General features: G+C 45.4%; 1 protein-coding gene across 3 annotated transcripts in view; it reads right to left on the bottom strand.

Moving 5' to 3' along the window:
- CHST15 (carbohydrate sulfotransferase 15) overlaps positions 1-12570 on the bottom strand; it is a 77744-nt gene that overhangs the window by 24352 nt on the left and 40822 nt on the right. For all 3 annotated transcript variants that reach the window (XM_053584773.1, XM_053584775.1, XM_053584774.1), the window contains exons 2-5: positions 8913-9969; positions 7844-8183; positions 6064-6210; positions 2374-2530 (exon numbers count right to left, since the gene is read on the bottom strand). In XM_053584773.1, the coding sequence (XP_053440748.1) occupies positions 2374-2530; positions 6064-6210; positions 7844-8183; positions 8913-9458 (1190 nt within the window). In that variant the 5' untranslated portion in view covers positions 9459-9969. The remainder of the gene's footprint in view (positions 1-2373; positions 2531-6063; positions 6211-7843; positions 8184-8912; positions 9970-12570) is intronic.

Below are 12570 nucleotides of genomic sequence, written 5' to 3' on the forward strand. Positions count from 1 at the left end.
CATCAGCTGCTCCAGCTCAACCCTTTCTGAACCTCCTCACTCAGGAGCCTGCGCCACTCCCGCCCACTCTGCTCTCACTGAATCTGCAAGACCCTAACAAACCATGGCCACACCTATCTTCCCAACAGCTCTAGAGCTCCTGTCTTGCCAGGGTCCAGAACAGGGCTGGCGTACACAGAACCCAGTCCCAACAGACCAATCCACAGAGCTACAAAATGCTGCTGTTTCACTCTCTCGGCCCGTTGAGGTTGACCTTTGAGTCTGACCTTCCTCAAATGAGGGACAAGTGAGAAGCAATGGGAAAGCATTTGGTGAGCAGAGAGTGCACTCCTGAGAGAACATTCCCACTCTGGGTTCAGCTGGGCAGCATGGAGGAGGGAGGCAGAGCAGCTGTGAAAACACCTCTATGGGCAGCGAGGGGTCAGCTCCACCAGCGTCAGCAGGTCTTTCCTTTCGAGGCTGATGGTTGTGTAATCACGTGAGCACCACTATATCGACTGTTCTTGGACCAAGGGAGGTCAGCCCACCACAAGGAAAAGGGCCAAATCCCCTGCCTCCAAAGCATTTGGACACATACGAGGATGTGGCAAGGGATGGCAAGGTCAGTGTCTGCCCAGGAATCAGAGTGGGTGGATTCTTGAAGACACACAGAGAGCGGACAGGAACCCACACGGCATTCTGGAAGGCGCTCACCGGAGAGCAGCCTTGTGCTCAGGCCAGCTTTCCTCCAGGGCACACTCAGAGGAGCAGGCTCAATGCAGGGGACTCCACGGGAGGGACGCAGAGATCAACCCAGAAGTGTGGCCAGGGCCGACTTTAAGGCATGCCCTGTAAGGGCAGCAATGCTAAAGGACAGAGGCAAGATGTAACGCTGTATATTCACATGTGTGCCCACACACTTATCTATAAAGAAAAGAAATCTGGAAGAAAATACACCAAAATATCAATAGCAGTTATCTCAGTGGGAGGTTATAAGTGTTTTTGAGAATAGTTTTCCAATATATTTCCTAAAATGTCCACAACAAACGTGCTTTATTGTTATAATTGGCAGAGGCAGGGAGCTGGGACAGCATGCATCTGAGGAAGGCTCAGAGGTGTGTGAGTGTCCTGGGGTGTGTTAACAAGTCACTACAAACTGGGGGTGACAGCAACACTTTCTGCTCTCACAGTTCTGGAAGCTAAAGTCTGAATCTACAGGCCAGCAGGGCTGGTTCCTGCAGTCTCTGAAGGAGGACCTCTCCCAGGCCTCTCCTGGCTTCTGGTGGCTACTGGCTCTCCTTGGCTTGTGACAGCAATTCCGCCACACTCCTCACCTACACTCTCTGTGTCTTACTGGGGTGAGAGTCTCCCCTAACCCAACATGACCTCATTTTAACTTGCAAGGATCCCATGATGAATAAAGGCACAGTCACACACACTGGGGATTTGGACATCAGCACATCATTTTGTCATGCTTAACAAGACGTAATTAGCCCAAAGGAAAATAAGACACAAAAGGCTGGGGCCCCTGTCTTTAAATATCTGGTAAGCTCTCCCATTTTGAAAGGACTAAACTTTGTCTGTGTGGCTTTACAGAAAAGAAATGGGAACAAAGAGTGGATGTTCCCAAAGGCTTGATTTCAAAGTAAGAACAGAGCTGTCCTGAGCTAGTTTGGTCATTTTGGCAGAACTCCCTGTCTCAGAGGACCTCACAGCAAACTACCCCACACCCCAGCCCCTATCTCTGACACAGTGGTCCTTGCCGGGAGCATTGTACTAGATACTTCTAAGGCCTCGGCAGCCCTGAGATGCCACGCATCACACAGGCATGACGTCAGCATTGCCCAGCACTGGCCAGGCCACCCCATACTGTCTGACATTGCAGCAGCTTTGCCTCACCCATACTGGGCAACCCCTGACCTAAAGGCATGGCAGCTCTGCCCATCACTCTTCTACCTTTTGGTCTTCCAAGGAGAGCTGGAGATGCACATCAGGGCTGTCAAGAATAAAGGCCACCGAGTCAGGAGACGTGCAATCCAGGAATTAAAGCACACAGAGAACCCTTCCTCTCCTGGTTCTGACGGCAATTCCTAAGCCCTAAGAGTTCCCAAGGACCTGTCCAAAGGCGCCATTTCATGTCCCCAAGGCAGGCCCACCAGAGACTAAAGGCCACAGACCAGGATCAGGATGGCTAAGAAAACAGTCTACGATTTGTTTAAACACAGGATTGCACCAAGAATAACATTTACATAAGAAATAGCCATAACACTGCAAGTTAGGTTTGTTTATTTTTTTATAAAAAAGAGGCAAATCTTGTTTGTGATGAGAAAGAAACATGGTTCTTCAAAAGCACCTTTTCTTTTCACCCCAAATATAACACACAGAATTGCTCACCTTTCCACGGGATCCCTGAGCATGACAATCAGTTTGGCATCTGGCTGAAAGGCGTGAATAAAGTCTTGGGTCAGAAAGGGCGGCTCTCCGTCTGTGCTGTTGTCGTAGAAGAACATCCAGGCATTGTTATCCCACATCGTGGAGGCACTGGCCTCCCCTAGAAGCAGAAACACTATACGTGAGACTTTGCTGGATTTGGGCTCCTCTGAGCAGTCCTGTGTGCCTGAAGCAAGTCCGTCCTGATGCCTTAAAAAGCCATGATGGGCGAGCGGATCAGCCATCTCTAGCAGACAGGACTCCAAGCAGAGGATTGATGACCAGCCCTGCCACAGTGCCATCCCCGACCCCCGAAACCTCTGCCTGGATATCTATCCAATCTGTGCAACACTGAGCATCCCCTCGAGCTCTTCTCTCCAAGGCAAGCAAAAAATAAAACCTTTAGCAGCATCTGGCCCTCCGATTTCACAATATTTAACTTTGTTCGTAGTACATAGCTCTGTGGCATTTTAAGAGCCCTCTGAGAATGTACTAGTTTCCTTCAAAAGCATCAAGGATAAAGGAGTGTGTTGGGGTAGCTAACCCTCCTTAGGAAGGCGGGTGCCATTTGCATTGATATTTCCTTGAAACCACAGTGGTAAGTCACAAAGCACACTCAAACATCAAACAAGAGGGAGGTTGTGCCAAATGGCTCACAGCCTCAGGTTCCGACTGCTGTATAGCCATCACTCTGCACACAACTGATGCCCACTCAGTGCTGACTGGGTCCTAGACCCTGAGTTAATCATGGTCTTCATAACTGAAGGATGAAAATGGTCACACACATTCTAAGCAGGACAGAGCTGAGGCCAAGACACAGATCATTTCAACAACATAGACTCACATAATTCAACAATTTCCTGGTGGAAATTGTTTTTTGTTGTTGTTGTTTTGCTTTTTTAGGATAGTCCAGAGATTTAGAAAGATAAATCAACCAGTCCTATGTTCAATTTTGTACCATTTACCTATATCTATGGTCTAGGACCATAGGACACCTCTCAAAGCCATTTATTGAGAGAAAAGGGATAAGTCATGATGGTAATGCTGGGAGGCAGTAGGGCCCTGTTTTTTTCTGCTGAATGTATAATCACATTCAGGTGAACATCTCTGTTCTGGACTTTTCTTCTTTCTTATTTTTTTAAAGAGATAATACCCCAGGATACAGAACAGACCAATCAATCAAAAGTTTTCTGAAAATTCCACTCACGATAAATAAAGGAATATAAAGGACAGGTAAACCACCTACCAAAACTGACACAAATTCTATCAATCTCAGAAATGAACTGGCTTTAGAACCCTAGAAGCATTTTTGATCTGCCTGCCTTCCTTCCATCCATCCACTATCCATCCATGCATCCAGAAAGCATTCATTTGGTATCTAATGTGTGCTCCGTGGTGTGTTTGGCACTGGGGACAGATGAGGAAAACAAAGCACGGTCCCTGCACTCTCAGACTTCACAGTCTATGAGAAGACAGAAACTCAAGAAACAAGCAGAGCATGAGGAGTTTCCTGGGAGCAGCTTCCCAACACATGTGGTCTTCCAACACGGCTACAGCCCCCGCCCCAAGGTCAGCTCCAAGTTCAGGCCACAGGAGTCCTAAACCTCCGGTGTGACTCCAGCTTTATTAGCACAGACTGAGGAAAGGCCCTCTATGACCTGTGGGTCCAAGATGGTGAAGGACCCTCGTGCCTCTGCCCAGGATCTAGGCAGAAGGAAGAGCAGTAGCAGGGCTGAGTCCCATTTCAGTGCCGGGAGGAGCTGGAACCAGCCTGTTTCCACACTCCCCTTTTACAGGCAAACAGACTAAGTCCAGAAACAGGAAGAATAACCTGTTGCACAGCACAGAGCTGGCTGAGGGCACACGCAGGGCTCAGGGCTACCTCTTCATCTGCCTCTCTGCCCTCCTATCACACCAAGAGGCTACCAGAAAACGCACCAAACTCTGCTTTAAGAAAATACCAGCACAGTAATTTTACTTTTTGTCCTTTTTAAAATCTAGATCTAAGTAAAATTAGAAAACTAAACTAAGGCTTTCCTTTTTATTCATTATCTTAGTCTCCACTTCCTGGCCTGGGGATGCATATTTTCAACTCTTTCATAAGAGCATGAGATTTTCCCAGAAGCATATGGTATGGAGTCACAGTGAAATAATATACATTAAACTGGTGATTTGGGGAGTTTGGACCCACTTTGCTAACGACTAGCTAACAGCCAATTCATACTGGACGTGCCGCTCAGTGACTTGATCTAAAAAAGATGAATAAGTAAATCGGGACATAGCCACATCAGCCTGTCCCCCCGGACATGCGAATTCTAAGTAAAAAGTTATCTTTTAAAGGGCTGATTGTGATTCCTCTTAGTAGCTAACAGATTTATTTAATTTGAAGAATCAAGACATAACAGATCTAGTAAAATTAAAACAAAAAAAAGACCATTGCCCTATGTAAACAATTTAAGCAAAATAAGTGATTAAATCTCTCCCTTTCAGAAGTTGTAAGTGGATAAATGTCTCTTAAGCTGAATCCAATAAAAAGATTTATGTCAAATGAGTAAGTCTAAAGATCTAAAGTAAAGCATAAGAACTACAGTTAATAATGTCTTTTACACTGCAAATGTGCCAAAAAGAGTAGATTTCAGGTGCTATTACCACCAAAAAAAAGGTTGGGAGGCTATGGATATGTTAATTTGCTTCACTATAGTAATCATTTCACTTTGTATGTGTATATCAAAACATCACGTTGTATACCTTAAATACATACAATAAAAAATAAATTTTAAAAGAGTGAATATTTACAAAACACGCTTGTGAATATTTAACACAAATGATTATTAATCAAATAACCTCATTGTGAATGCCCAAAGGCATTAGGTTGACAAGGGCTAGGCTTTTAAGACAGCAATCAGTCATACACGATGTGTTAGGGCTGCATCTATTTCAGGAGAAGCTACCCGCCTTCTATGGTCCCTGTGGCCAAGGAGTACACAAGCCCCAAGTAGTAAATCAATGACCAATCAGTTAACTGCATGTACGATTCCCCATTCAAACCTACTCAGATCAATAAATCAGGAAAAGAAGTCAAATATGCCTACATAATTTGAAGAATGGAAACTTAAAAAAAAACAAAACAAACCCTGAGCTTCCTTGAGTCTCCAGGGAATTAGAAAGTCAACTAAACATTTCTGCTGTATAATAATTATACAGGTGAGGCTTGGTGACTGTAGCTCAGTGGTTAGGGCACCAGTCACATGCACTGGGGCTGATGGGTTCTAACCCAGCTAGGGCCTGCTAAACAACAATGACAACAATAACAAAAAAATAGCTAGGTGTTGTGGCAGGCGCCTGTAGTCCCAGCTATTTGGGAGGCTGAGGCAAGAGAATCACTTAAGCCCAAGAGTTTGAGGTTGCTGTGAGCTGTGATGCCACAGCACTCTACCAAGGGCAATATAGTGAGACTCTGTCTCAAAAGAAAAAAAAATTATACAAGTGAGGTGAACATTTTTATGCAGAGTGATGGTCAGGTGGGGAAGCAGTGGGTCATCAGAAGTCTGCGGCAAATGTTTTGCAGGAAAAGCAAAGCTGGGCCTGGCCCAGAGATGAGCTGGGATCCCAGGGAAGATGCCAGCCCTCCTGGGCGCTACCTGGAAGCCTTACCGATAATGATTTTATTCATCTTGCTCTGCTCCTTTGCAGAGCTGGCCTGTAGTCCTTGATGAATTTGGTGTGCAGCAAGGTCGAAGAGGTCCAAATAATCTTCCACAGGGTAGCGGTCTCTCAGCCCATCTCTCAGGCGAACAATTCCTATGAGAACCAATAATCAGGAATTACTGAGGACAAAGTTGCCACTGCTGGGGTGGTGGCCTCCTAGAGGGTGACCAAGGGAGAGATGGAAAGACCCAAGGGACCCAACTGCAGCAGCAAAAGGCTCAGCCCAGGCAAGCCTCAGGAGGATCAAATAGGGATGGAGATGGGGACCCCTGAGAACTGGATGGTCTTTTTCAACCTGTGCAACTACCAGGGGTAAAAGACATCACCACTAAGTTTGGCAGAGGCAGCTTAAAGGACAGCACACATATTCAGTAGCTACTGATCTATCTGCTTAGAAAGCCAGAGAGTTTGGACTGGTTGTCATGTGCACCAGGTGGGTCTCTAAAATGGCTGGACAATAAATCCAGGATGCAAGCATTGTGTCAAACAGGAAGACAGGGGAAAGGGCAATAGCATCAACTACACACAGCCTAAATCCACCCCTTGCCTTAAAAATGAAAAAGTTTCACTTGCAAACATTTTAAAAACACACTGCCCAACACCACAACTTCTAAAGTCAATAGAAATTAGAAATAGAATGTCCATGGTAAAAAATAACAAAGAGGTTCAAGGTGACACTAAAGACCAGTTTCCAGAGGCACACCTCTCTCTGTTCTTCCCTCCTTCCTGCCAGTGAGAAGCTGGTTTTCATTAAGAGGAAATCACTGTGAGCCTTGTGGGAAGAAGGCTCACCCTACTACAGGAGAGTGTGTTCAGACACATCCGGCAAACACACACAGACATGAAACCTTGGCTCCTACAGCAGCCGCTATTAAACCACAAAAGAAACATTTACACCGTCCTTCACTCCAGAATGAACATCAAAAGGATGAAATCAAATGCTTGTCAAGAAGAACATTAAGAGCTGGTTTAAGGAAAACTTCTTCTAGGCAACCTAGGTCCTTTATGTGGAAAGTGCCCTCGTGGCTCGCTTGGAATATGGCCGACAACAGGCATGTGTCACTCCTTAGCTCCAGTGACCAAATGTCTCCTGGCAGAAGGAAAAAGGTCAGAGAGAGGAAAACAGTGACCTGAGAGAGAGTTGTGGGGTACTGGGGCAGGCAGGGGAGGGCCAGGCAGTGTCAAGATCCGTCCTGGGGCAGACGGCTGCTGACAGCAGGTCTCCAGAACTATCTCCATGTGTTTTTCATACCCAACCCATGTGGCAGACAGGGAAGGTCCAAGAAGCTGAGGCCAGAAGCAGCTTTACTCTACCCCAGGTGCAGGGGCCTCAGCCTGAATAGCACAGACCTGGGAGGTAGGCCCCCAAGCCAAGTGTTTCTGGCTCTCTGCCACCTGCCTGCTCATGGCTGGGGTCATGTGCCTGGACTCTGAGAGCAAGACAACCCGCCAGGTGTCCACCTGACCCCTTACCCTGTACACAGCTGGCACTTAATCAGTGCTCACTGGGTAATTGGGAACCAGGTGGCAGGCCCTGTCAGTTCTCTGCCTGTGAACTGTCTGATATCAGGTCACCTGTTGGATCTCTCTGAGTGTCAGTGTCTTCTCACCCCCGGCTCTGTCTCCCTGGAACCCCCAGCCCTATGTGTGCCTAGGGAACGAATGAATGAGGGAATGTACGCGGGGGACGAAAGGGAAGACCCCGCCCTCTCGGACCGCCACTTACCAAATCGCTTCCGGGTCCACCAATGCGGCTCCTTGATGGCAGAGAACTTGACCTCGGGGTGCAGCCGCAAGCGGTCGTAGAGGTCGGTGGTCCCACACTTGGGCTGCCCGATGATGTAGAAGTGCGGCAGGCAGCGCAGGCGGAAGTGCTTGCCCTGCGCATGCGCCAGGTGGCCCCAGAAGGCCTTGCGCAGCGCGTCGAACGTGGAGCGGAAGCGCTTGGAGTAGAGCACGTAGGAGTTGGTCAGGTAGGGGTCGGTGGTGTTCCGCCCCGAGAACTCCTCGTACCAGCAGGGGCTCTTGCTCTTGGGGAGGAACTTACTGGGGATTACTGAAAACATCTGCGTTGGAAAAGAGAGAAAGACGCCAAAAAAAATTAACAAGGGCAATTCCAACCAAAGGATGAACGTGCCCTAATACTAACAGTAGTGTTCAAATGGGAACTACTATTTGATGATCTAAAAAGAAAATAAAGCAAAATTTGGTAGACAGCCAACAACTGTGTTTTCCTTTTCCCCAAATTAAAAAAAAAAAAATGGGGTGGAAGGGGAGGAAAAAAAAAGTTTAATCAAAGTCTATTCTCCCATAATTTACCTTTCTCTCTCTCACACACACAGGAAAATCTAATTAAATGAAGCAGTTGGAATCTCTTTCCTAGTTGTATACTTAAATTGCCACTAGAGACAGAAATACTGATTAGGACAGAACAAACAGGAAATCAAATCGAACCTAACTTCTTAAATCTCTAATGATGGTGTTCTGTAAAAGCAACTTTAACCACCATGACCACATTTTAAGCAAGAAGTTCTGGAATGCAATGATGAGAAGGGGTGGCCCTTAAATATTTTTAGCTGTGTCATTCAGGACAGCTGACTTTCTTCTTGGCGTTCTATAGCATAGGCTGACAGCACTCTCTCAGTACTTTCTGATCCATAAGCCTGTCAAATTCTCCTTGATGCAGCTGAGAAATTTTTTAGTCATTTTTATTCTGTGTTCCCAAAGATGGTGATAGAAAATGAAGTCATTTAAAAAATCAAATAACCAATCAAGATGAGCACAAGGCTACTCACGTGCAACTCCTGCTTCTTGAGATCTTCTAAGCTTGGGAGCCGTCTGGTGGTGAACTCAATCCTAGTTGTGATGCTGTTGATAATTAATTTAATGCTTGGATAGTCCTTCATGCATGAAATATTATTTACAGAGAGTTGGTGATGATGCTCTTTCATGTCGCTTGGGTTTTCACTGTCCATCAGGCTGGGATTGCTGGATAAACTTCCATAATGGAAAGGTGATGAGAGCAGAAGCTCTTGGTGGGCCCCAGAAAGAATGTAAGAAGCCATCACCAAGGTCATTATTATCAGTCCAAAGACCAGGCTACATCGCTTCCCCTTCTTAAAGCGCAAAAACCCACCCCAGCTCTCATTTCCTTCAGTCCTCACTTCGAGAACAGCAAGCAGGTTCATCTGCTTACTGTCCATATGAAACAGAATTTTGTTTTCTCCTCTACACGTGGGACACACCTGGTGACCGTGATGGGGGCCTCCGTGGCAGCCAACCTGCTGTTTGTGTGCGTCCTCAGGTAACAACTCTATGCAGCAATTAATGCAGTGCCTCATGGTAGTACCCAGGACGGCTGGCTTGCTGAGCTGTGGGTGAGCCCCCCCAGGAGTCCGGATGTGTGCAAGTCGTGCTGGAAAACTTTAAGGATGTCTTGTGGTTACATAAGATGGTTGGAAGGCACAGCAACAGAAACAAATGTAAAAATGAGCAGACACCAAAGCACTAGAGAATCGGGAAGCACATTCTTTGGTTCAGCTCTGAAAGACAACAAAAGGAAGTCATCTCCGATAGTCATATTCTAGAAGAGCTGCTGCAGTGATGAAGGTCACGAGTTCACACGCAATTCTGCCTGCCCTTCAGGTTTTTCCCATGGCAGAGAAAAAAGTATAATTATTATTGTTGGAGAACATGGAAACACACAAGAAATCAGAAGATATCATGGTCTTCACTTTGATGGACTGACATGCCATCCGTGAAGATGCTTGTAAAGATCTCTGTTCTTACATCCTGAGTTCCTTTGGAATGTTTCCTCTTCATGGGGAAAAACTCTTTAAAATGTTAGATTTCCTAAACAAAAAGAAAAGAAGTTTTATTACATTATGTGGTATTAGCAATAATCCAGAGAGCATCTTCCAAGGAGAGAGAGATGTTCACGTTCTCTTTTCCAAAGAATGTAAGTTCTCTGTAAATTTCAGCAAAGCCTGCCTGGTCACAAGCAAGTCACAGAAAATCATACACAATAGAGGGACGAGCTTCAGGTCCTTGTGCCACTAAACGTACCCCCCAAAACACCAGCACCACCAGCCCTATGCAATCCACACATCCTCTAACATGTCTGCCTTAATACATCTAAATTATAAGATCCCCAAATCCCAGGATTTTGCAAGCATTCTCAGATTCATGACAGTCCGTGACTATAAATTTGAGGGATGAATTAAAATATCAGTGCATTTCAGTCAGTCAATGGAAGATCTAAAGAATACTAAGGAGGAAGGCTAGGATGGGAGAAGGCAGAGAAAATATGTTTTTCCCTCAGTAGTCTCTAACCTAGAGCTAACCTTTATAATCAGATTAGGAAGCAAAAGTTAATGAAAATTTAGAAACAATGAATGATTCTCTCCTTCAGGAGAGAGTATCATATAAAAAAAAAAAACATTTGACTTTAACATTATTAAGCAATTAAGTCCAAGGCATAATATTCCTCTGAGTAACATAGCACTTCAGACCCCAAAATAATTTTTCACTTTCATCATCCTGGGGAAGACATGCTTCCTAAAACTCCATTAATAGAATCCTGAAGTTATAAAATGTATTGTTACCCAAATAACACTTTGTAGATGTCATACAAAAAAGCATCTAATGAGCAAGCCACATAACCTCTCTGAGCTTTAGTTTCTTCAACAGTAAAATTAAGATAATAAGACCTTACAGCCTTTATAAGTAACAAGTACTGAATCAGTCAATACATGTAAAACCTGAGTTTATATGATACCTGACACATTTAGCATCTCATAAAAGGTAGGTGACATTGATAATAATAGTATCAGACTATTACTAGTATTATTTTTAATTGGTCAGTGAATACCAAGAATATTTGGAATAGGAATCAAAGATAGGAGAGTCCATAATATGTTAGTATTCCTAACCAATGAAGAATTAACCCCATGCAGTAGACTCACTTTCAAATCTTCACACAACCCCCTCAAGCAATCTTTATTGTCCTCAGAGAGGTGGCATTAACTAACCCCGCAGTAAGATCTGTGTATCAGCTGAAGGCATGAAGAATCAGATCACCAGAAGAAATGTTCATTTCTCTGAGACTGAAAAGCCTATGTATTCTCCAAATATGGTGGCCAAGAAATAGCCAGCAGTGTTTCCCAAAACATCTTCCACCCACAAAATGTTTGACTTGCTGCTGTCAAGCATTCCGTGCTTAAACTATTTGGAGAAAAGGTGAGATGGACAAAAGCACAGACTTCTTCACAGCAGGGTTTTTCAGGGCTCTTGTGACTCCACAAGAGAGGAACATAATGCACAAAATTGGCAAAACATAATTGTCCAAGAAATCTCACTAAGGTCTCAAGGAACAGATTGGGAAAGGCAGGTCAGCACACGCTGAGACATGAGTCCAACAGAGAAGCTGGGGAAGCGGGGACAAGAGCAGAGAAGGAGAAGTGGGGTGTGGAAGGAGAGGGCTGGAGAAGGCCGGGCTGGCTATCTCAGCCCCCCTCCCCTGACATCCCCCAGGGCAGCTAGAGGGACGCTGGAGGCTCAAACCTCTGCTTCAAACTTGCTCAGCCACCCCTGACCCATCCCATGGTACAAACAATTCTTCCAAACCAAAGAAACAAAAGGGCAAGATCCCCTACTTGGAAACTCCATCTCTAAGGCCAAGAAAACATTTTTTCACATGTTGAAGACAAGGCTGAGGCGGGGTTAAAAATGACTCTAACCAGCGCTCACAGCGAGGAGGGAGTTCCCACCCTTCTGTCTTTCTGGTGCAGAAGGTCTAATCAGTTTCTTTACAACAAAACAAAACATGGACCTGGAAGTTCCGAGATGAAAATGTACATAATCCGGACACAACAGAACAGGCAGAACATCCCTAGACAAGAGCAAAGGCATCTTATGTGAAGCAAAGTAAATAAACAAGCCTGGAGAGTGGGGAAGTTGACAGTCTCAGAAGAGAAGAGATGACAACAACAACGGGGCTTCAGCCAGGGTTGGCCAGAGCCTCTGTCCATTGGGCAGCTGCCCCTCCAGCCAGACCAGCCTCTCCAAGTCTCTTCCTAAATAGAAAGAACTGGGGAGACAACTCAAGATGCAGAAGAGCCTTAGGGAAACCCTCCAAGACAGTGTCTTCTCATTTCTTATCACTCATGTATTCATTCTTTTGTCAACAATATTTTTTGAAGGCTGACTGTGCGATGGCTATGCCCAGGTTCAGGACGGGCAGCCAAAGCTAATACAAGATAGGGTGTGATGTAATGAATACATACGTATATGAGGTCTTCATGTTCAGTTACTGTCATGCAGCTCCTAAAATCCTTAGAATTTCCTGAGTGATACAGTGAGGGCAGCATCTTTTGTTATTCATAACAAGCCCCTTTCAATCGTACCTGAGTTTATGCTAAGAAGGTGACTGGTGGTCACTCCCAGATAGCTGCG

The sequence above is a fragment of the Nycticebus coucang genome, chromosome 3 (genome assembly GCF_027406575.1).
Source record: "Nycticebus coucang isolate mNycCou1 chromosome 3, mNycCou1.pri, whole genome shotgun sequence".
NCBI lineage: Eukaryota > Metazoa > Chordata > Mammalia > Primates > Lorisidae > Nycticebus > Nycticebus coucang.